The 26,205-nt window shown below is 43.0% G+C and overlaps 1 protein-coding gene across 1 annotated transcript in view; it reads left to right on the top strand.

Moving 5' to 3' along the window:
* Nucleotides 1-26,205, top strand: part of LOC138637623 (dynein axonemal heavy chain 5-like) — a 569,265-nt gene that overhangs the window by 22,068 nt on the left and 520,992 nt on the right. The window contains exons 6-9 of the mRNA XM_069726456.1: nucleotides 13,124-13,328; nucleotides 20,813-21,027; nucleotides 22,098-22,300; nucleotides 23,556-23,680. Of these exons, the coding sequence (XP_069582557.1) occupies nucleotides 13,124-13,328; nucleotides 20,813-21,027; nucleotides 22,098-22,300; nucleotides 23,556-23,680 (748 nt within the window). The remainder of the gene's footprint in view (nucleotides 1-13,123; nucleotides 13,329-20,812; nucleotides 21,028-22,097; nucleotides 22,301-23,555; nucleotides 23,681-26,205) is intronic.

Raw genomic sequence — 26,205 nt, 5'->3', positions numbered from 1 at the left:
GTGGCCAGATAATGAGGTTTCCCCCCTTATCTGCCGACTTGAAGACTACATCATCCCAACTCCTAAGTTCGACCAATTCCTTTCGCTCCATTTTAGACAGATTGTTAGCACCCCTCCCATGTTTAGATGCCAACTCTTCAACATCCTGGGTCACCAATTTAGTGAATATGTCCACCGCAGGACATAGTCCCAAAGGGGGAAATTTTTTTGACTTCGGGACCAATTTATCCGGGATCATACTCACCTCAGTAGTCTCATTCTCCAAAAGTAGAGATTCCAAAATTCGACAAGTCTCATTCTCTTCCTCAGTTTCCAAAATAACTTCCAATTCGGGTTTAAAATGAAGTTTACGTAATAAAATCTTCCTGGCAAAAAGGTTGACATCTTTTACCGCATTAAAGGCATCTAAATGTGAAGAAGGTGAAAAAGTGAGACCCCTACACAGAAGGTCCTCCTGTACGGGGGACAAAAGATGTTCCGAGAGATTAATTACCTTCATTTGGTTTCCATACTTTTTGGACTTAGATGGTTTATTAAACATATCCGGAAACTTCTTACGTCCTCCACTACGTAAATGAAAATCCCTGGTATACGAGGTTTCTCCGCCTGACATACCACTTTCGCTCCCCGACATACTTGAGGAGTCAAATTTTTCTCCAGGTACACCATATTTCACATTTCTCATCCTCTGTTGCCAACGAAAGATCTTATTTGTCTCATAGTCCTTAGAGTCTCGTAAGAATTTTTTCAATTTTCCCTGACTCACTTCTTCCTCCCATTTACACTCCTCCTTATTTAATTCCTTAATCCATGCCTCCATTTGCTCCGTAGTAAGACTAGAATGTAAACTCTTATAAATAGATTCCAATTCAACATCAATTGTCTTTAAAATAGCAGTATTATGTTCAATGATGATTTTGATGAAATCAATAGAGCAAACAGAAGCCGTCTCAATCCAGCGATTAGTCAAATCCTCATCATTCAGGTCAAACGTAGGATATATTTGTACTCTTAAACCACGAGGAACAATTCTTTTGTCCACATAATTTTCTAAGGAAGCACGATTCCACCAAATTTTGGTCTTTTTGTGGAGAGCATTCTTATATTTCAGCATTATTTCCCTATTAGATACAGATGCATCTTACGAAACACTAACGGTATTTTGCTTAAAAATATTCACTGCTTTATTACGCCAAGTCAATTCTTTAGCTCTTAAATCCATGGTAGGACGGACTATCTGTCATAAACAGAAAAATACTAATGAACTACATCAAAAAGACGTCCCATATAGAAACAAGGGCACTTCTAATCATAATATACACCAAAACTTCCATATTAAATAATCTTAAATGGAAACATGAAGAGATCCCACAAATGATGCAAATAAAATACAACTTTTATTATACCACATTAAAAACAATTAAAAAAAGCAAAAATACCGTATAGTGGAAACCGAACAGGAAAAACCGGTGAACAAATATAAACCGGTATTATAAGCTGGCAGCAATCATATCTCATGACATAAACTCTGGCACAAAGTATATATAGTATTCCAACATAAATAAATGTCAGGATTTCAATCAATACCGCCCATATCCTAATACATAGCAAAGTATCAATACAAATTTACTCAGCCATGGAGGGGGTAGCAAGGAAAATTCCTAAGCCTAATGTGTGCCCACAAAGCTACACTCTAGATATAATAAAGTCATGTAAGCCAGCCTAACAAATAGAAGTTAAAGGTTGATTATGGCCTCATAAGATGCTCCATTGAAAGGTTTGCCCCATATAATGCTGCATATAGGTTGATTATGTCCCCATAAGATGCTCCATAGAAAATGTGCCCCATATAATGCCGCACAAAGGTTGATTATGGCCCCATAAGATGCTCCATAGAAACATTTGCCCCATATAATGCTGCACAAAGATTGATTATGGCCCCATTAGATGCTCCATAGAAACATTTGCCCCATACAATGCTGCATAAAGGTTGATTATGGCCCCATAAGATGCTCCATAGAAAATGTGCCCCATAAAATGCTGCATAAAGGTTGATTATGGCCCCATAAGATGCTCCGTAGAAACATTTGTCCCGTATAATGCTGCACAAAGGTTGATTATGGCCCCATAAGATGCTCCATAGAAACATTTGCTCCATATAATGCTGTATAAAGGTTGATTATGGCCCCATAAGAAGCTCCATAGAATATTATGTACCATATGCTGCTGCGATTAAAAAAAAAAAGACATACTCACCTCTTGTCCTGAGTAGGCAGGGACATCGGCACTTGCGATATACACCTGTCCCCGTTCCACCGTGCGCTGCTGTGTCTTCCGGCTTTCTGCAGTGACTGTTTAGGCAGAGGACGTGCACTAACCACATCATTGCACCCTCTGACCTGAATGTCACAGCCAGAGGACGCGGAAGATGGAGCCCGGCGGTGGAACAGGGACAGGTGAATATCACAAAGCTCACCCTCCCCTGTCATACTCACCCTCCCGTCGCGGTCCCTGGCACTTTCGCTGATGCGATTGTCTCCGGGCGCCGGTAGCTCTTCCTGTGTTCAGCATTCACATGGTACCGCTCATTAAAGTAATGAATATGTGCTCCACCCCTATGGGAGTGGAGTCACGTTCATATTCATTACTTTAATGAGCAGTACCACGTGACCGCTGAACACAGGAATTGCTGCCGGCGCTCAGAGACCATCGCATTGGAGAAGCTGCCAGGGACCGCGCCGGGAGGGTGAGTATGATGAGACAGCTGCTGCTCCCCCTCCCGCGCTGACCTCCTGGGACAATGACTCGAGCAGGGGCACTTTCAACCTAAAAAAATGGGCTGAAAATCTCAGTTTATACGCGAGTATATACAGTAATTTTCAAATAGGCCAATTCTGCTTCCTGTTCTGCACATAAGAATTTTCAGCAGCCTCATTGTTATCATAGACTGGATTGCAATAAAATATAACACCTCTTTAGGCCACCTTCACACGTCTGTGTCTCCAGTTTTCACACGTACCGGAGACACTTATATAATTAGAGAATGGGTCTGTGCACATATCAGTGTGTTTTCATGGACCGTGTGTCCATGGGCAAAGCAAGCTGACATGTCAGTTTTTTCATCAGCAGCATGGGCTGTGAAATATTCTGCACATGTGCACACTGCTGACACATGGATGACAGTGAGAATTTTCTGATATTAATAGCCTGGGAAGCGGCCAGGGATATTGGCCCTTGTCCCAGACTAACAACATCAGCCCTCAGCCCCCCAGAAATGGCGCATCCATAATATGCCCCAAATATGACGCTTAACCTCACTCTTCCCACTTGCCCTGGAGAGGTGGCAAGTGGAGTAGTGGGGTTGAGGTTGGAGGGTTGAGGTTGATGTCAGCTATTTTATGGCCACTGACATCAAGTCCAAGGGTTAGCAATGGGGAGGCGTCTATTAAGCCTCCATATTCGCATAGTCATATTGTAAAAAATAAACAAAATGAATAAAGTCCTTTTATTGACAGAGAGACACATACTCATTTATTTGACATAAACATTCCCCACCCTCTGTTTCCCATTTATTACTGTCAAATTTAAAATAATAAAGAAACATATTCCTTACCTGTCCAATGACAATTAATTTGTCCTACGAAGAAGTCCGGCTCTGCTACATCTGGATTACATGGCAGGGCAGTGGCATGATGCAACTGCTCAGCAATGAATCCAGTACACACTGAACTGAACTTGATACGCAGCTTCAGTGACAAATGGAAATATCATATAGATTACCGCTGGTTACGGTCAGCTGTTCCCACACTCAGTTGAGTGGGAGCTGGCCTATGAACTGCAGTAACCTTCATGACGTCACCGCTATCATCATGAGAATTTTATAACTAACCAGTAAAGGCTAAGCAAACAGCTGTGAGCTGTTATAAATAGCCTGTGAACTTTTTGGGATATTGTCCCCTTTCCCAGATTAGTAACATCAGCCCCAAGCTTTGGGCTTTCCCTCTGCTGGTTCTGAAAATTACGCGGGATCCCATGGCATTTTTAATTTTTTTAAATTTATTTTACACATGATGTACACAGCGTATACTAAATACAACTCCTATCATTGTCGCCTGGTTTCGCTGATCTCAGGGAGACGAGGCAACAATGATTCGAGCAGTCTTCAGCACCTGGGAACAGTGAGAACTGTACCACTTTTCCCAGGTACCAGTATGTGTCACACTGATACGGCATACGGACAACACAAGGATGCCACACTTGTGCCACATATATGTAACACATTTGACACACGGACACGGATAGCTTCTGTACTGGTTTTTCCAGTACTGAAAATATCAGGACGTGTGAATGAGCCCTTATACAGTAGTTAAGATAAAATACATCATTACCAATAAGTAGTGTTGAGCGATACCTTCTGATATCCGGAAATATCGGTATCGGATTGGATCGGCCGATATCCAAAAAATATGGGATATCGCCGATACCGATACCGGAAACCAATGCAAGTCAATGGGACAAAAATATTGGAATTAAAGTAAACCCTTTCTTTCCTTGTAGGTTAATTCTACATGAAGGAAAACAACTAAGAATTATGTAGAATGTATTGGGGGAGGTGGAGGAGACATTAAAAGCATAGAGGTTTAGGTCAATTAAATGGAATAGCAGGAATTAATTTTTTTTAAGACGTTCGGAGTTACAAAGATATTGACTATGTTAAGCTTTTTTATAGTTTGTCAGATATTTATGTTTCACTACTTCCATGCTCTTCACCTTCTTTTTTACTTCTCCAACACTTTCTCCTTCATCATCCTTAGCAGCAGCATCTTTTTCATCAACTTCTTCTTCACCTTATTCATCTTCTTCTTCTTCACCTTCTTCCTATTCTTCCTTTTTTACTTTCTGCATATTCTTCTTATTCAACTATTATTCTTCTTCATTTTCTACTTCTTCATCTTCTTCTTTTTCATCATATTCTTATTTGTGACAGGCATTCTTGTTGTTGTTATCTATAAAAGTGTGAAGATTACACCTTCCGTTCTGCCTGTCCCAAAAGATTTACAACAGGATTTGTCCGCGTTCAGTTTTGCCTGCAGCAGCAGGTTTTTTCCAGGGGCACCACGAGGAGGAACGGTCTCACCCCCATACACTGCTTAGTCTTCTTCTGCTTATAATTTAGATAATATCTTTTGCTCTGATTTTTAGTCTTATGCTTAATGTACTTCTGCTTTTTGTTCTGCAGCTTCTTGTTCTTCTGCTTCTTGGTCTTCTTCGGGGTGATCTTCAGGGTCGTCGTCTCCAGGGTCGTCGTCTCCAGGGTCGTCGTCTCCAGGGTCGTCGTCTTCTTCGGGGTGGTCTTCAGGGTCATCGTCTCCAGGGTCCTCGTCTCCGGGGTCCTTGTCTCTGGGGTTGTCATTTTCTTCGGGTGGTCTTCAGGGTCGTTGTCTTAAGGTTCGTCGTCAGGGAGATGCAGAGTGATTAGCAAAAAACATTTCCAAAAGCTTGAACTTGGAAATGTAGCAGAAGGTACAAGAAGGCTGAGGAACTGCCGAGAACCAGCTGACAGTACTGGAACCCGGATGGCTACCTGAAGGTACAAGAGCCAATGGAACTACCGAGGACCAGCTGACGGTACTGGAGCCTGGTTACTAAACAGGAGGTACCCGTGCCAGAAAGCACTACCAAGGACCACCAGACGTTGGTGGAACTCAGATACCGAGAAGGAGGCACCTAAGCCAAAGGCTCTGCCTGGAACCAGCTGATGGTACTGGAACCAGGATGGGGAGCAGAAGGTACAAGAGCCAAAGACACTGCCGAGGACCAGCTGACGGTACTGGAACCAGGATGGGGACCTATTCAAGATTGACTTACAAAGAACCAGCTAATGGTGCTGGAGCTCAGATAGGCAGCAGAAGGTCCACATGAAAAAAAAAATTACAAGGCCGCGAGCCAGCCAGAGTTACCGAAAACCCACAGTCCTACAGGGGGAGCTTGTCCTATTGGCACTACGGAACCAGCCTTGATTGCCAGATCCCGCAGCCCACATAGGAAGCACCTAAACTGCAGGCACCATAGAGTCAGCTAACCCGACCGCAACCCGACAGGACATCATATTGGAGGCAAAGTGACCTTGACACTACCCGGAAACAGCTGGCGTGCTGTAACCAGGCTGAGCAGGAGGGAGTACCCGTGCCAAAGACACTGCTGAGAACCAGCTGGCGGTGTTGTAGTGTAGGCCGAGGCCTAATTGGAGCAAGTTTAAAATCTGGAGTAGTGTGAATGTGGAGGGAGCAGGAGAAATTGCTGCACACACAGCTGGGGATCAGCTTATGTTACTGAACCCCAAAACACTGGAGCATGTGTTGACTGTGCAGATGGCACTTCTGAGCAGCAACTGGCGGTGTTGGAGCCCAGGGATCACAGGAGAAACAGAGTGTAGGCTGTTGTGAATTCTGTTGTCGGGCTCCCTCCTGTGGTCATGAATGGTACTTCGGCTGGTTCTGTCCATGGACTTCCTCTGGTGGGTGTTTCTGAGTTTCCTTCCTCAGGTGACGAGGTTAATTCGTTAGCTGGCTGCTCTATTTAACTCCACTTAGATCTTTGCTCCAGGCCACCTGTCAATGTTCCAGTATTGGTTTAGTTCACTCCTGGATCGTTCTTGTGTCCTGTCTTCCCAGCAGAAGCTAAGTTTCAGCTTGTATTTCTTTGGTTTGCTATTTTTCTGTCCAGCTTGCAATTTTTATTGTTGTCTTGCTTGCTGGAAGCTCTGGGACGCAGAGGGAGCGCCTCCGCACCGTGAGTCGGTGCGGAGGGTCTTTTTGCGCCCTCTGCGTGGTCTTTTTGAAGGTTTTTGTGCTGACCGCAAAGCAACCTTTCCTATCCTCGGTCTGTTCAGTAAGTCGGGCCTCACTTTGCTAAATCTATTTCATCTCTGTGTTTGTATTTTCATCTTACTCACAGTCATTATATGTGGGGGGCTGCCTTTTCCTTTGGGGAATTTCTCTGAGGCAAGGTAGGCTTTATTTTTCTATCTTCAGGGCTAGCTAGTTTCTTAGGCTGTGCCGAGTTGCATAGGGAGCGTTAGGCGCAATCCACAGCTATTATTAGTGTGTTTGATAGGATTAGGGATTGCGGTCAGCAGAGTTCCCACGTCCCAGAGCTCGTCCTTATTATCAGCAACTATCAGGTCATTTCGTGCGCTCTTAACCACCAGGTCCATTATTGTCCTGACCACCAGGTCATAACAGTAGGCCAAGGCCTAATTGGAGCAAGTTTAAAATCAGGAGTAGTGTGAATGTGGAGGGAGCAAGAGAAATTGCCGCACACACAGCTGGGGATCAGCTGATGTTACTGAACTCCAAAACTCTGGAGCATGTGTTGACTGTGCAGACGGAACTTTCGAGCAGCAACTGGCGGTGTTGGAGCCCAGGGTCAATGCTAGAAAGAGTGTAGGCTGAGGCCTACACTCGAGGCAGTTTAATATATGTTGTAGTGTGAGAGTGGATGGAGCAGGAGACATTGCCGGATACACAGCAGGGGAGCAGCTGACGTTACTGAACCCCAGTAACACAGCAGAAAGTGTTGACTGTGCAGACGTCACTTCTGAGCAGCAACTGGCGGTGTTGGAGCCCAGGGATTACAGTTCAGGTGGTAGAAACATGAACACAACAGGAGACCTGGATACTGTTGCCAACCAATTATTTAATCTGGAAGAGGAGTGGCAAATTCCTGCGAGATCCAGGCCTTGTTCATTTTCAGAAAAGTAAGCCGGTCAACGTTATCAGAGGATAGTCACATGTGACGGTCTGTTAGTACACCGCCTGCGGCACTAATGACGTGTACCGATAATACACTAGCAGCAGGGCAAGCCAGCACCTCCAATGCATACTGGCTAAGCTCTGGCCATGTATCCAGCTTAGAGAACCAAAACTTGAAGAGGGAAGAGCCGTCTGGGAGTACACTGAGAGGGCAAGACATGTAGTCTGTCACCATCTGAGGGAAATGTTGCCTTCTGCTGATTGGAGCCGTCTGTGATGGTGTAAACATTTGTGGCAGGCACACAAAACTTTGCCACATTTGGGCCATACTGGTCTTGCCTTGTGCTGAGGCACTGCTTCTGCTCCCTCTTTGTGCAGAGCTTCCTCCACTGCCTCGACGCACTGAGCTGCTTTGTAAAGCACTAGCAGCACTGCGCTCGGTTGGAATGGAGAATATGATGGAATGCACCAGTGTGTCTTGGTACTCCCGCATTTTACACTCCCGGTTCAACGGTGTTATGAGGCTTTGTAAGTTGTCCCGGTAGCGAGGATCTAGGAGGGTGTACACCCAATAATCAGCCGTGTTGAGAATGTGGGCGATGTGCGGTCGTTTCTCAGGCACTGCAGCATGAAATCAACCATGTGCTACAGACTGCCAACTGGCCAAGAAACGCTGTCCCCTGCTTGAGGCGTGATCTCTGCCTGCTCTGCATCACCCCACCCTCGCTCTACATACTGACCTCTAGAGCATTGTGTACCTCCCTCCTCTGGACAGATGTCTTCCTCCTCCACTGACTCCTCCTCATCCTTCTCACAAAGTGTCCCTTGCCTAGGCCTTTGTGAGGAAACACGTTGCGCAGACTGTCCAGAAGCAGATGGCATTTGTGACTCCTCATCCTCCACCTCTTCCACAACCTCCTCCCTTAGCGCTTGCAGTGTTTTTTCAAGCAGGCAGATAAGGGGGATAGTTATGCTGACTAGTGCATCATCTGCACTCGCCATCCACGTGGAATCATCAAAGGCACGCAAAACCAGGCAGATGTCCTTCATAGTGGCCCACTCAGTAGTGGTGAAGTCTGAACGGCGCGCAGTGCGACTTTTTTTGCGCCTGATGCAGCTGGTACTCCATTACTGCTGGCTGCTGCTCACACAACTGCTCCAACATATGTAATGTTGAATTCCTCCTGGTGGGTAGGTCACATATGGTGGTCACTGGCCCACCCGCCTCTTCAGATTCAGAGAGACAAAGCAGTTGCGCATTACTGCATACTGCCTCTTCTTCCATTTCTTGAATGCTGCTTGGCTGGCCCCCTCTTTCCAAGCCAAGAGATTCAGAGAACAGAAATAGAGATGGCTCCTGTCCAGGGCTCTCTGACTGCCTGGGCAATTTGGCAGGTGGTGAAGAGACAGATGGGTGCTTTTCAGTGCTCTGGACCTGAGAGGATGTGGCACTAATTGAAGTCGATGCGTTAGCTGCCATCCATCCGACAACGGCTTCAATTTGTTCATCCCACAGCAGCAGGGTACGGCGAGCTCCTACAAAGCTGCGCATAAAGGACTGTTCCCTGGTAAAACTGGGGGATGCTGAGTCACTGATGCCCGCAGCAGGCACAGAATCCCCACGCCCACGACCACGTGCCTTACTCCCTGCCTTCTTCACCTTGGTAGACTGATAAAGATAGGCAGAAAAGTACTAAGGGCATAGTGTGCTTATTCCTGAACAGCTGCTAACAGGTATAAGAAACACTAATTTTATTAAGTGTGGACTGGACTTTAATATGAGCTAATGTGGCCTACACAACTGTAAAGTGGAGTTTTTGGTGAACTTTATTTAGGTTTTTTTTTTTTTGACAAAAAAAAATGGATGTGTCCAAAGATGTAAAACCGATAGTATCACAAACTTTTTGTAGCTATTAAATGCAGGAAGGTAACCTACAATGCAATAGATGAGGCTCCAAAAAATAAGCTAATACTAATCTGGCTGGGGCTGCAGGGCACAAGACTGCAGAAAGGCTACTCTATCTACTCCTATATAGTGCACACAATCTAGCTGGATACGGATGGAAACACACCACTAATAGGAGAAATCAGGAAAAATGGGCTGCACTAATGAAAAAAAGGACAATGTATGAGGCAGTGACGCATGCTGAGCGGACTACAACCAGATGTGGCTGCAGAACACACTGCAGCGAGAGCTGCACTCACACACACAGACCTTGCAGACAGCCGTGAACGGCGCTCTACTCCTATATACTGTTTGTACGCTATCTAGCTGGATACGGATGGAAACACAGTAATAGGAGAAATCTGGCAAAATGTGCATCAGCACAAATGCAAAAAAGGACAATGTAACAGTATGAAGCAGTGACGCATGTTGAGGGAACTACAACCAGATGTGGCTGCAGAACACACTGCAGCGTGAGCTGCAGTCATACACAGAGACCTTGCAGACAGCTGTGAACAGCGCTGCAAGGCCAATAAAAGGTTCTCACACAGCGGTTGCTACAGTAGCCTGGGTAAAGCACAATGAAGCAAATTGCTATCTCAAACTGTCCCTCAGTCAGAACAGCAGCATCCTGTCCCTAACTGAATTCACAGCATAGTGAGCCCAAAATGGCGGCGGCGGCTTTTTATAGTGCATCATGACATCATTTCAGCAGCCAATCACAGCCATGCCAGTAGTTACATGCCTAACATGCATAACAGGATGTGCCCACACTTCTTAGGATTCCTCATTGGCTGAATTAAATCAAACTGGCTCATAGCATTATGGGAACTTCCGATTCCGGTATCCGATATTGTGATTCCGGTATTCCGATAACGCTAATATCGTCTGATACCAGATATTTGCAGTATCGGAATGCTCAACACTAACCATAATTGATGTTACTGCTCCTCCTGTTTCCTTCACAATGACCTTTGCTCTGAAGAAAGCATGCTTATTAACGCTTTAGTGCAAAATGACGTACATGTATGTCAGAATCTTGGTCAACGTATGTGGTGGTTGCTCAAGAGCTGAACTCACCCCCACACAATATAGATGACAGCTATGTTAAATAGCCAGCACATGTCTCCAACAGCAGCAGCCATGGAAGAGCTTTGAGCCCCAACGACTGCATGAACCGATTGGTTACCTGGACAGCCCCACCCTGGACAACATCTGCAAAGAGTTTGTATGTTCTCTCCATGTTTACGTGGGTTTCCTCCGGGTTCTCCGGTTTCCTCCCACATTCCAAAGACATACTGATAGGGAATTTAGATTGTGAGCCCCATTGGGGACAGCGATGATAATGTGTGCAAACTGTAAAGCGCTGCGGAATATGTTAGCGCTATATAAAAATACAAATTATTGTTATTATTTTTATCTGAGTGCTTCTGTGAATTTTAGCCAAAGATGTTCACTATATATTGTAAACTGCAATACTTCTGTAGTATAAGCGATCAGAAGATCAAAAGTGCAAGTCTCTTAGGGAATGTAAAAAGTAAAGTAAAAAATAAAAAAAAGTTTAAAAAAAACTATAAAAATGTAAAAAATATAAAAGTTGTACCTCTCCCCAATAAAAATAAAGAAATGAAATAAACTAAAAAATAACATATTTGATATTGACATGTCAATAATAATCTGGTCTATCACAAGATAAAATTAATTAACCCAAACAGTAAACTCTGTATAGTGAATAAAAAAACAGGATTGTGGGTTTATAGGCACTACACCTCCCTACAAAAACAAAAAACAAACAAAAAGAAAGCTGATTATAATGTTGTATTTACACACAATGGGTATCAATAACACTATCAGTTCACCAAGCAAGAGACAATCCCTCAGGAAGCTTCAGCGATAGAAAAATAAAAACATTACGGTTATTGGAAAATGGCAATGCAAAATAGTTACAATTTTTGTAAAAATGTTTGTCACTACTCATTATAAAAAGACTATAAAAATTTGGAATTACCATTGACCAAACAGCTGCATGACCAGCTCTACCCTCGCCTACTGTATTCTCACCCATCCCTTGCAGATTGTGAACCTTCGCAGGCAGGGTACTCTCTCCTCCTGTACCAGTTATGACTTGTATTGTTTAAGATTATTGTACTTGTTTTTATTATGTATACCCTTCCTTACATGTAAAGCGCCATGGAATAACTGGTGCTATTACAATAAATAATAATAATAATAATAATAATTGTCACACTGACATGCTAAACATATTTTCATGTAATTTTTACAATACAATAAACAACTAAAAAACAACTAAAAAAGAGAAAAAAAACTTTGGTAGAATTGTGAGTTTTTCACCCCATCAACACTCGGAATTTTGTTTTTCACATTTTTCAATGTATTGTATGGAAAAATGGATTGTGTCATTCCAAACTAATTTAAACATTAGGTCATTTTCTGAAGAGACATTCTGTCTCACTGTAAAGGCTTGCTCACACTGGCGTATGTTCTCTCCTGGGAGAGAATCGGGCAGATTAGGCTAATTACACCTGGCTCAAACTCTGTCAGAGGTTGATCCAAGTTTCATCTGAGTGTGATCCCAGAGAATCACAGCACAGGTGTGAAGAAGATGGAGAACTTAAAGGGGTTGTCCACTACTTGGACAACCCTTTCTTGATATAAATGTTTGGCCCCGATAAAATACAAAAAACTATACTCGCCTCCTGTGCCAATGCCATTCCATCGCGGTCCCGGGGCTACTGTACTGTTGTTGTGACATGTGACCCCAGCACCCAATCAGTGCTGGCATCACTGTCCCCACCTTTGGACAAATCGAACATTAAGAGAAACTCCAAGCTGCAGCTGCTATCTCACTACCTCTTCATCTTCTATTCGACAAGAGGAGGGGACAGTGATGCCAGCACTGATTGGGCGCCGGGGTCTCGTGTCACAACAGCACAGGGGCACCAGGAGAGCGACTGCCGGCACAACGGAATTGGCACCAGCATAGGAGGTGAGTATAAGCTTTTTTATTTTGTCGAGGCGTGTGGAATGACAAGAAGATGTCCAAGTAGTGGATAACTTCTTTAACTTCTTCATCTACTCCATTGTCTCTGTGAACTTATATCATATTGCACTCGGATGACATTCGGAGTGCAGTCCGATGTTTCATACGTACCCATTGACTTGTATAGGTGTGCGTGATCCGAATGTCAGAGTCATTCGTAGTATTCTGTGATTGTTTAATCATGCTGAATCGGCATGAGAAAATAATCGCAGATCTACACTGCCCTATAATATAACATTGGGCCAAGTATTACCCGATAAAACATCAGATAGCACTTGGCCTTGTTATGCGGCCCTTAAATTCATGCATTTAACATAATCAGCTGTATACACTATTATTAAAATGCAACTTTTTCTCCTTCAGTATTACAGAGGCAATGAATGCTACAAAGGATCGGGTTAAGTATTTAGAAGCACTTCATCGCCATTTTGATGCTTTGAATACAGACAATGATCCGGAAAATCTTATGAACTGTATTCTACCAGGTTTCTTCAATAGCATCCAACAAATGGAGATACTATCACGACATTTCTCAAAGAATGGATATCTGGGACTACTGCTTACAAAGGTGCAAACTGATAATATGGTCAACATATTAATTTGTTCATTTGGAACCTCCTGCCAATGTGATGTTTTTTACAGGGCTGAGTTCTAATGATCGCATATTGTTAATAGTGTAATCTTTTTTGTTTCAAGTGAACCTGTCGTCAGATTCACATTGCCTGAACCAAGGGCAGCATGAAACAGACGCTGGCTGCACGATTGCAGCGGGGTACTGTATGTTTTTATCTGAAATGCACCATTTTCAGAGTTAACATATTTATAAAAGCCAGATGGGAGCTATTGGATGTGTAGTCCGAGACTCGTCCCTTCCACCTTTTCACAGTTTCCCTTTAAATTATATATGTATAATAAGAACATTTCTCCTTATGGAGATTGCTAAGCTGTCGTAAGGATCTCATAGGCCATGTAATTCTTTCCTGGGAATTTAAATATGCAAATAGCCTCTTCAGAGAGGAAGAAGATTTGAACTCTGGCGTGACCTATTGGATGTAGTAATCCTAAAAGTCAATATCGATCTTTTAACGAGCCTTGCCATGTGACTGAACACAAGAAGCCAAATCAGAAATTCAATTTTCAGACACGTGTTTCAGGGTGTTTGCCCTTCCTTAGTGCAAAGAAGGAAATATGATTTGACTAGGTGTGAGTCTTCTGACTGTGGGTAAAAGGGGGAACATTTCTCCTTGTGAAGAAGCATCCAATAGGTGGCGCTGTATTTCTAGTCCTCTTAATCTGCGTAGATGCTATGTGCATATGGTGATCAGCAAGTAAAGACTTTGAAAAAGATTCTCCACCTAAATCTACATTTTAAAAATGTAATTATTGTGACAGTAAGAAACAATGAAAAACTCAGTGTGAGTACTGTGAGGCCTTATTGTATCTTCTATACTATTAGCCCTCTATCAGACGTCCACAAATAACATGATTTTTCAGGAATAAAATATATATTAAAGTCTATATGGCTGACTGATGAAATAAAGAAGGTAAAATCTGAAACAGGGAACAAACACTGATGAAGATCGGATCCTAACACCGATGAAAATTGGACATTTTTTTTTGCATACCAGTAAAATCATTGATGTCTGAATGAAACCTAAAGCTGCCAATTACAAATGTTTTAAGAATCTCAGAGCAAAACAAATGGAAAATATGAGGATTTTATTTACTTTTTTTGCCAGTGTATGTTACTTTTGAAATGTCTGTGGAAAAAAGGGTTAATTCCTTTGCAACCATATAATTGAAAATATGTCACATGGGGCGCAGGGACCCATGGTGCTGGCCAAGAAACTGAGCCCGCACCATACCCAGCAGATGCCATCTTTGGTTGCCTGTACTAGCAGAAACCAGAGCTTGCTTCAATCTCTGCTATTTAACAATTTAGATGCTGCAGTCAATCACTGACAAAGCCATTGAAATACGTTGGCTGGATATAGGGTTACCAAAACATCCAAGGCCTGATGAGGGCTCCCATAGCTGCTGTGACAAAGTCACTGGTAGAGTACTGGAGAGGAGCTATGTGTCACTACGCTTGATGGCGTCAGAGATATAAAACCAGAGTATTTTCCTCCAGCACACTAAAGTGTTGTGAGGCTTAAGCTAAATTTGCATAAATGGGCTGGTTTTAGGTGGACACCCATAGAGTGGGTGGGAGGGTGTCCACCTTATCCCCACCTGCAGAGCTGGCACCATCATGTCCTGACAGGACCTGTGTGATGTCACAGTCATGTGATCAGTCACATGATGGAGGAGTCACACAGTCCAGGGATTAAGTAGCTGGCATTCAAAGACAGCAGTGTTCAGTGTGCCTGGAGAGGAAGCATTCCAGGAAAGTGTTTGTACCTGTGTTAAAGGACCGGAACCATGGATGTTGCTAACCGTGAGGGGGCTTATCCCCACCAGGAGAAGGACTGTGTTTTTGTTTTGCTGTTTTGCCAGGAAGGCTGTGTTTATTTTTTCTAGCTTGGTTTTTGCTGCCTTCAATAAACCAAGCATGTTCTAAAAGAGACATTGTTCCATTTCTACCTCTGTATCCAGCCAAGGGAGCCGCTCCACCACACTGCATTAATGACCTTGTGGATGGGATTGAGAGTAAAGTGTCAGTCTTTGCTGACGACATCAAGCTATGTAGGATATTAAAATCTGAACTTGACATTATAATATTGCAAAACGATCTGAATAAGATGACTGAATGGACAAACACTTGGCAAATGAGATTTATTGTAGATAAATGGAAAGAAAAGCACCTAGGACGGAGTAATCCTATTGCTACATATACATTAAATGGGAGAATACCTTGGGACTACAGAACAGGAGAAGGACTTGGGTATTCTGGTTACAAGTAAGCTGAGTAGTACTCACTGTCAGGAAGCAGCTGCAAAAGTGAACAAGATTTTAGGATGCATAAAAAGAGAGATAAAATCCCATGATCCCAATGTATTATTACCCCTTTATAAATCACATCTAGAATATGGGCTCCAGTTTTGAGCTCCACATTTTAAAAAGGATATTCAGAAGTTAGAATCAGTTCAATGATAGGCAACTAGATTATTACAAGGGATGGAAGGCCTCTCATATGGGGAGAGGTTGGAAAAGACAGGCTTATTTAGCTTAGAAAAAAAGACACCTCAGAGGGAATCTCATTTACATGTATATATGTGTGGCCAGTACAAAGGACTAGCACATGACTTATTCCTTCCAAAGACTGTCCTGAGGACCAGGGGGCACTTAATATGGGTGATAGAAAGACGATTCTGGTAGCGAAACAGGAAAGGGTTCTTTACAGATAGAGCAGTCAGACTGTGGAATGCCCAACCACAAGAGGTAGTAATAGCAGACACTATAACAGCTTTAAAAAAAAGGGCTGGATGAAAAAGGAAAGTAAAATTAAAAAAAGGTAATAAAATATTAAAATAAGAAAGAAAAATATAGAGCTACACAATGGATGCCATAAAAGCAAACTCCCCCAAAAATGGTAGAATTGCAGAGTGTTTTTTTCCATAATTTCACCCAAGTTATATTTTTAGCATTTTTCAGTACATTATATTTTAAAGTGATTGGTGTCATTAAAAACTGCAATGTGTCCTGATTATTAATATTATTATTATTATTTATTTATATAACACCATTGATTCCATGATGCTGTACATGAGAAGGGGTTACATACAAATTACAGATATCACTTACAGTAAGCAAAATAACAACTACAGACTGATACAGAGGGGCAAGGACCCTGCCCTTGCGGGCTTACATTCTACAGTATCGTGGGGAAGGAGACAATAGGTAGAGGTTTGCAGGAGCTCTGGTGTTGGTGAGGCGGTAGCTTCGGTAGTGGTGAGGAGGCAGCGGGGTCAGCGCAGGCTGCAGGTTTTCCTGAAGAGATGGGTTTTCAGGTTCCGTCTGAAGGATACGAATGTGGTTGATAGTCGTACGTGTTGGAGCAAAGAATTCCAGAGGATTGGGGATATTCAGGAGAAGTCTTGGAGGCGGTTGGGTGAGGAGCAAATAAGTGTGGAGGAGAAAACGAGGTCTTGGGAGGACCGGAGATTACGTGAGGGAAGATATCGGGAGATTAGTTCAGAGATATATAATATGGAGGAGACAGGTTACGGATGGCGTTGTAGTTTAGTATTAGTAATTTGAACTGGATACGTTGAGGGAATGGGAGCCAGTGAAGAGATTTGCAGAAGGGGTAAGTGGAGGAGTAGCAAGGAGAGAGATAAATTAGTCAGGCAGCAGTGTTAAGGATGTACTGGGGAGGTACAAGGGTGTTAGCAGGGAGACCACAGAAAAGCAGTAGTCAAGGCGGGAGATGATGAGGGCATGCACAAGCATTTTAGTAGATTGACGGTTGAGGAAAGGAAGGATTCTGGAGATATTTTTGAGCTGGAGGAGACAGGAGGTGGAAAGAGCTTGGATGTGCGGTTTGAAGGACAGGGCAGAGTCAAGGGCAGTGGACTTCTGGTACGGGGAAAAGCGTGATGTTGTTAATTGCAATAGATAGGTCAGGTAAGGAAGATCTATGAGATGGAGGAAAGATGATGAGTTCAGATTTGTCCACATTGAGTTTGAGGAAGCGAGAGGAGAAGAAGGATATTGCTGATAGACACTCCTGGATTCTGGTCAGCAGAGAGGTGACGTCTGGGCCAGAAAGGTACTGTAGATCTGAGTGTCATCAGCATAAAGGTGGTACTGGAATCCGTGAGTTGTCCCAGGCCAAGTGTATTATAGATTGAGAAGAGTAGGGGTCCTAGAACAGAGCCTTGGGGGACTCCAACAGGAAGGATGCGATGAGGAGGTAGTGTGGGAGTGGGAGACGCTGAATGTGCAGCTGGAAAGGTATGAGGAGATCCAGGATAGGGTGAGGTCTTTGATGCCAAAGGAGGAGAGGATCTGTAGTAGGAGGCAGTGGTCAATTGTGTCGAAGGCAGAGTACAGGTCTTGAAGGAGGAGTACAGAGTATTGTCCGTTAGCTTTAGCTGTAAGTAGATCGCTAGTAATTTTGGTCAGGGCTGTCTCAGTTGAGTGATGGGGGCAGAAACCAGATTGTAGATTGTCAAAGAGCAAGTTAGATGAGAGGTGGGAGGAAAGTTCAGCATGGACGTGCTGCTCCAGGAGTTTGGAAGTAAATGGGAGCAGCGATATTGGGCAATAGCTGGGCATAGCTTTGGGATCGAGGGTTGGCTTTTTAAGGATAGGCGTGATTGTGGCATGTTTGAAAGCAGAAGAGAAGGTGCCAGAAGTTAGTGATAGGTTGAAGGGGTGGGTTAGGGATGGGATAAGAGTGGTGGTGAGGTTGGGGAGGAGGTGGGATGGGGTCGAGCGCACCGGTGGTGAGGTGCGATTTGGAGAGGAGACTATTAAGCCCCCCTTCAGTGATGTTGGATATGGAGGTTATGGGGTTTGGGCATTGGTCTGGTATACAAAGGGATTGTGGTGGTTGAACAATGAAGACTTGCCTTGTTTGGTCGATCTTATTTTTAAAGTGTGTGGCAAAGTCCTCAGCAGAGATGAGGGAGGATGAAGGGGCAGTGGGGGGCGGAGGAGGGAGTTAAAGGTTTTGAATAACTGTTTGGGGTTGTAGGATAGGGAAGATACCAGGGTTGTGAAGTAGGCCTGTTTAGCAGAGGTGAGAGCAGATTTAAAAGCGAGTGTTGCCTGTTTGAATGCAGTGAAGTCATCTTGCGAATGTGTTTTCTTCCAATGCCGTTCTGCAGCCCTGGACACTTAACCATACCATTAAAAAGAGGGGTATAGGACACGACATGAACGTAACAATGTACACCATGACATCACATGAGAAAAAGGGGGAGAGAAACATCCCGCCACCCCGACGTATAGTAAATAGGTGGTTGTAATCTGGCAGCAAATGGAAAGCACCCATATAAGTAACCATGTACCAAGGAAATGGATAGGGTCACGATAATGAATATGTCCCACCAGACAGGCCGGGACCTAATGTACACTGGCCAGACAGGGAGTCCCTGCAGCGGTGGTAGTGCCTGGCTCATACACGGCAAAGTATATAACCGAGCCTAATAACTAGCATCTCTGGCGTTCCCTGTCACACCAATAAAGACACTGTGACATACTGTGAAAGTGATGTGGCGTGAGAGGGAATCGCTGCTGCACTAGTACCCCATGCAGAGTGCACAGCCAGTAACCCTAAATGACCAAGAAACGTCCCAGTGCTAACAGCACCAATTACATGGTAAGCTTACCTACTGCCCGTGGGGGGAGAGGGATGAGGGGATCTCACCGGTAGGAACGCCCCGACGCGCGTTTCGCGGCGTAAACACGCCACTTCCTCAAGGGGAGTATAGGAGAAAGTGAAGCAGGACCTGCCTATAACCTCCCTTACATTTCAAATTAGAGAACGTATATCCTGTGGCTCTACTAATGTCATATATTATGCAACTTGTCCATGCCCCAGGATATACGTTGGTCTCACTACGCGCGAATTGAGAATTCGCGTACGGGAGCATGTGCGGGACATTGGCGCGGCCAGGACCATGTAATTGGTGCTGTTAGCACTGGGACGTTTCTTGGTCATTTAGGGTTACTGGCTGTGCACTCTGCATGGGGTACTAGTGCAGCAGCGATTCCCTCTCACGCCACATCACTTTCACAGTATGTCACAGTGTCTTTATTGGTGTGACAGGGAACGCCAGAGATGCTAGTTATTAGGCTCGGTTATATACTTTGCCGTGTATGAGCCAGGCACTACCACCGCTGCAGGGACTCCCTGTCTGGCCAGTGTACATTAGGTCCCGGCCTGTCTGGTGGGACATATTCATTATCGTGACCCTATCCATTTCCTTGGTACATGGTTACTTATATGGGTGCTTTCCATTTGCTGCCAGATTACAACCACCTATTTACTATACGTCGGGGTGGCGGGATGTGGGATGTTTCTCTCCCCCTTTTTCTCATGTGATGTCATGGTGTACATTGTTACGTTCATGTCGTGTCCTATACCCCTCTTTTTAATGGTATTGTTATAATAAAGTTTGTTTTATATGTTTACTATATGCTCCTGTTTCTCCTTTTGTTGCATTCAGTGTTTGGAGCGATTATATAGAGTCTGGGTGACTACTACATATACTTGCCCATTTTTCCCAGATTTTTTGATATTATGTACTCGGTATCCTGGTTGGCAGCCCTGGACACTTGCTGGAGTTTTTTAGTGGTGTTATTGTGCCAGGGTTGTCTATTGATACATCGAACTCTGCCATGAACGAGAGGGGCAACCGTGTCAATCGCTGATGCGAGAGTGGCATTGTAGAAAGCAGTGGCACTGTTTGTGTCGTGGAGTAAGGATATGGATTCTAGTGGTATAGAGTCAGAGAGTGTGTGGGTGTCTAGGTTTTCAAGATTTCTGCGGGGGTGTGCAGGTTGCTGAACATAGGTGACCGGTGAGGAGGACAGGGATGAGAAGGTGAGCAGATAAAAAATGTATGACTCTAGAGAAAGGGGAGGACAAAACAAAAGCACAAAAACAGAAAAATCGTTTAGTCCGGAAAGGGTTAAATACAAAATAGCACATTGTTGGGGAAATTGGAACAGATACCTTTTGCCACATCCATTTGCGTTTTGCTTACATCAGGACATTTTACATATTTAGGCACAGTTCACATTATTTTTTTTATTGAGTTTGTAAAGGTATAAATGTGTGCATTAGTATAGTCAAGTCAACTTGTATAGTAACAGAATTATGATCCTTACTAATCCTAATCGATCCTTTTGATATACAATGAGGTTTAGTTTCTAGTGTTTTTGAGAGCAAGAAGCAGCATAGACTATAATATTAATTCTGTCAAAAACATACGAACAGAAACAAAACTCGATCAGAACCTTATCTATAATTTTATTAAGAAACTATGTAACGTGTACTTATCTCATTGTGCTTAAAAAAAGTGGAAGCAGGCCAAAATTAAATTTATTACACTTATTTACTTTAAATTCATTTTAATGATGTGTACTTTTGTTATTTAGGTATCAAATCAGTTGGCTCTAAATTGCAAGTCTTTCCTAAAAGAAATGATTTCAACAGAAGATTCAAATGATCGACTTTGGAAAGTTATTAAAGAAGACATTATGAAAGACAAGAAGGAAAAAGTATCAATGAGTGGTGTCGGAGAAGAAAGAATCCTTAAAAAAGAGAAATTAAAAGTAAAGGTGTTAAAAATTGACAGTGGTTTTTATGAACGGTAAGAGATGAGTAAGAAAGAACACATATGTGCTCATATTAGTCACACTACATTATTATATCACACAATGACATATATGTGGAAGCTATTATTTAGAGTTAAAATTAAAAGTCTGATATTGAACCACTTGAAAAAGTATAAATAAGTTCTTACAGTTGTAATCAAAATTATTCAAAAAACAATTACATTCATTAGCAAAATTTACAAACTTTCTGCAGTTTTATATAAAGCACTCAAACAAGAACAATTACAATTGTTCAAAACAACTAATATAACAAAAGTTATTTCCTAATTCAACACAAAAATACCACTTATAGTAACTACTGCAGTCTCAGAAGTATTAAACCCTTTCATAACAAACCACTTTAGTACTTAGTACAGCACTTTTGGCTGTTATGACCTGCTGCAAACATGAAGCGTAACCAAACACCAGCTTCTGGATGTGATTTTGAGGATTCTTTGCCCAGTCCTCATGGGCAATGCCTCTGATTCACTAATATTCTTGCATTTGCATGCTGCACATGCTTTCTTCAAATCCCACAAAAGATTTTCAAAGAGGCTCAAGTTAGGCCACTCTAATTGCCACAGGGGAATCTTCTAGAATTTCTAAAACAAAGCCTTGGTGAGCTTTGAGACATGCTTGGCATCATTGCCCTGTTGAAAGGTCTAATAATGCCCAATCTTCAGCTTCCTCACAAAAAGTATGACATTTTCTTCTAGAATTTACTGATACTTGATTGAATCCATCTTTCCCTCCACATGATGCAGGTTTCCAATGCCAGAGGAAGCAAAGCAGCCATAAAGCATCACCAAGCTACCACCATGCTTCACTGTAGGCATGGCGCTTTTTTCATTCTTTTTTCTAAAGACATACATCTGATCCATAGGCCCGAAAAGTTTCAGTTTTGTTTTATTGCTCTACAGAACAGAATCCCTAAATCCTAATTTGCAATTGGGGCAATTTTGATTGCATTTACACTAAGAATTTGTTTCTCTTACTCATGTAAATTGTCCAGCCCTGGTCTAGTTACTTTATTATGTCTTCAATTATGTTTTTTGTTTTTATGCAGCATTCAAGCTTGCCTGGCAGTATATACTTGCTTTCAAGAAGAAGTGCAGCATTTACGTGAATGGTTATTAGGGGCACACGGACTGCAGAGATATTCATCTCTAAGCTCGGTTTCTACTGCACCTGGAAGATTGTCTTCATTGCAAACTTCTAAAACGAATAAAACCAATACGAGAGTGACAGTATCAGTGCCATCCAGTTCCGGTAAGTAGATATTAAATGTTTTCCTTTTTTATTTTTTACAGTTTTACTGTAAGTCCTACTGTTCTTTCTCAAAGTCTTTTTTTGTTTATTTGCCTGGAACCTTAACAGATTTTAAAATATTTATCATGTTAAGTGGGCAATTGGTATAGATTGTGCGGTAAGCTAATCATATGGGTATAAAACCTACAGTAGCTTCACTTTCTATGTAGCAGCTATGCTAAATAACAGTTGTGGTCTTTGACCCCCTCTTCTATACTTTAGTATGCAGCTTGTTTTTCATTTGTCGAAATTGCTTTGTGATTGCACTGATCTGAATGTCTAATTATAAGCCTTTATTTGCATAGTGTCCCAGAGTAATAAAAGATTGCAAATAAAAGGACAATAGAAATCAAGCAAACCACAGACCAGAATGTGACAAGAAGATGCTTAAGCTATTCTGTCTTAGTGGGACATGCCTAGTAAAACGTAATGAAATTCCATTGTAATAAGGTCACTACTACTTGGTGATGTGCATAATATAGAAAAAGCTTAAAAGTCTGTGGGAAGATTTTAGTATTTACAATGTCGGAAAAATGCTCATAGAAACTGCAGAACACAAATTTCAATGTCTTCTGACAGGTCATAAAAGTAAAATCAGATGAAATGTAGACATTGGACACGGATAAACATTGTTTCTTTGTGCACTGCTACACCCCACCTAGTGCTTGCTTAGTTACCACCAGCAAACAGTTTAAAGAGTTTGTCCAAGACTTTAGCACAGATGGACTATCCTTAGGATAGGTCATTAATGTCTTATTGGTGGGGGTGCAAAATCAGGCACCCCCGCCGATCAGCTGTTCTGGTTTTGATTTGACTAGGGGTCGGATGTGCGTTACCAGGCCGCGGCCACTATACAGTTGATGGAGCTGTGCTGTGCAGCTCCATAACTGAGCAGTTTCACCCACCGCCAACACTGGGAATGGATAATCTGTAAAGGAGATGGGTGTCACACCACCACCAATCAGACATTGATGACCTATATTAAAGATAGACCATCAATGTTAAAAACTCCTTTAAGAAGCTTGTCAAACATCACTCAGTAGTCCAAAATCTAAACAAAGCACCGACAACTTCTAATAATCATTTTTTTTTCATTTTGTTCAACCCTACAATTGCTCCTAACTTTGCAGCATTTAATGCTACCTATTTATGCATCCCCCACATGTATCACATGTATATTTTAACTTATTTCCATTGCAATATTATTTTTTTTTAGACCAACAACATGACTGCCAAAGCAGTGGTGTGGCTATAACAGATGATGTCACCATCATGTATCATCTGGAAGCATTGAGTGTCAAGCTGAAGCAAACATTGGACATAGTGGACAAGCTCCAGCAGGTAGAATGGTGGCTATGGCTGCGTCTTAGACATGCTACACCAGAAATCCTAAAATCATGAATGAGCTGGTTTCTAAAAAAATTAATCATTTTTAAAATGTTTGACGTCTATATATCAATATAAAGGACTACCGTTATAATATTCAATACTTGCCATGTTATACAACATGAACAAGGAAGCCAATCTATGCTAAGAATCAGAAAACTCTTTTTGAAGTCTTAACTTAAATTTCTGCCATTTGATTATAACCTTTATTTACAGCATATTAAAATCTGAATTGAGATCAATGCGCAACATATTGGAGACCAACCCCAAATGATTGTATGCCACTTTATTCTTATGAGAAAGCTTTTGCCCGCAGCGCACAATGCCCCTATTAGCTGCTCAACCCTGTTCCTCCAAAACCAGCTTCTCCACCATGACAGAAGATCAGCTCTCCACCCTCCTGTCTAGATCACATCTCACAACTTCCATGCTTGACCCGCTCCCATCTCACCTCATCCATAACCTCACCACAGTCTTCACCCCAACCCTAAGGCTACTTTCACACATCAGGTTTTTGGTTTCAGGCACAATCCGGCAAATTTGCTAAAAAACGGATTCGGTGTACATAGTGAAAAAACGGATGCAAACTGATGCACCGGATCCGTTTTTTAGCTGGATCCGGCTCTATGTACTGCGCATGTCTGTAACAACTCTGCTGGCATCTCAGCATGGCCTCACATCTCTCACACAATCTTACCCACTGCTCCAGGCCATGATGTGGTTTCTGTTTCATGCCAGCACCATGTTCTGTGTCTCTGCTCTGTGCATGCTTCATGGCTATGTGTATAGGGGGCCGGCGCCTGAACTCTCTGGTTCTTATAGGAATCAGGTGCATCTGTCTAATCAGTTCCTGACCAATTACCTAGAGGCCTCCTGTATATAGTGCAGCTCCACCATGTGGACTGGGCCTGTGCAACTTACTCCCTCAGTCAGTTCTTAGCTGCTGAGGTGCCAGGTCCTGTCTCGGTTACTCTCTCTTGTCTGCCACCCAGGGGGGCGTTGTACCCTGGTCTTAGTCCTGTGTAGCCACCCAGTGGGGCTTAGTACCCTGGTCTCTGTCTTGTGTAGCCACCCAGCGGGGCTTCGTACCCTGGCCTTTGTCTATGTCTCTGTGTCTTGTCTCGTTCCTGACTCTGTCTTACTCTAGTCCTATTCCACTGTCTGTTCATATCTGTCTTGGTTTGCCTTTTCTGCTCTGTTCGCCACTGTCTGTGGCTCTGCTTCTCTTTGCTCAGTTCTACCACAACCTGTGCTTCTGTGTCTCTCAGCTTTTCCCTCAGCTCTGCTCTCTGTAACCTTGCTCTGCACTCTGACCTTGCTTCACACTCTGTGGCTTTGCTCTGTGGCTCCGCCTCCAGCGTCTCTGCTCTTGGCTCCGCCTCCAGCGTCTCCGCTCTTGGCTCTGCCTCCAGCGTCTCCGCTCTTGGCTCCGCCTCCAGCATCTCCGCTCTTGGCTCCGCCTCCAGCGTCTCTGCTCCTGGCTCCGCCTCTTGCGGCTCCGTCCTTGGCTTTGCCTTCTCCTTCTCTTCTCTTCGTTCCACCTTCTACTCGTACTCAGCCTCCTGCATTTCTGTTCTTGGTTCTAGCTCTTTTGCTTTCGCTCTGCATCCGCTCTTGCGGTCTTTCTCTATTTGTTACTTAGTCCTCCTGTCTGAACAGGTTCCTACCTGTTTCACATACCTGAAGACACAAAAGAGAATAGTAAAACCAAAAACACTCAGTTTGAAAAAATGTTGCAGTAATCCGCAAGTGCTAGTAAAAGATGTAAAAAACAGGGTATTTGGTTGATACGTTTTTTGCAAAAAATGTATACTAAGCTGCTCTACCAATCTTCACGGTATACCCTTATCAGAGCAGTCCTAACTAATGTATGCAATCCCTATCTGATGTATTTAAAAACCTGATCATCTGTATATAACCTGTGTGAACAGGGTTCAGAGAGGAAAAATCCATGTGTGCATACAGGGTAGAACAGCTTTTGTGCAGATAGCCCAAGAGGAGTGGTGGAACTCCCCAGTCTTGTAGACACAAGAGAACAATTATGGAAACAGGAACACATGGGCTACTTGCACAGTGAACAAGTCTGTATGATCATGTTCACACACCACCAAGAAACCTGAAGACACAAAAGAGAATAGTAAAACCAAAAACACTCAGTTTGAAAAAATGTTGCAGTAATCCGCAAGTGCTAGTAAAAGATGTAAAAAACAGGGTATTTGGTTGATACGTTTTTTGCAAAAAATGTATACTAAGCTGCTCTACCAATCTTCACGGTATACCCTTATCAGAGCAGTCCTAACTAATGTATGCAATCCCTATCTGATGTATTTAAAAACCTGATCATCTGTATATAACCTGTGTGAACAGGGTTCAGAGAGGAAAAATCCATGTGTGCATACAGGGTAGAACAGCTTTTGTGCAGATAGCCCAAGAGGAGTGGTGGAACTCCCCAGTCTTGTAGACACAAGAGAACAATTATG

The sequence above is a fragment of the Ranitomeya imitator genome, chromosome 5 (genome assembly GCF_032444005.1).
Source record: "Ranitomeya imitator isolate aRanImi1 chromosome 5, aRanImi1.pri, whole genome shotgun sequence".
Lineage (NCBI taxonomy): Eukaryota > Metazoa > Chordata > Amphibia > Anura > Dendrobatidae > Ranitomeya > Ranitomeya imitator.
This window is presented reverse-complemented; position numbering and strand designations above follow the sequence as displayed.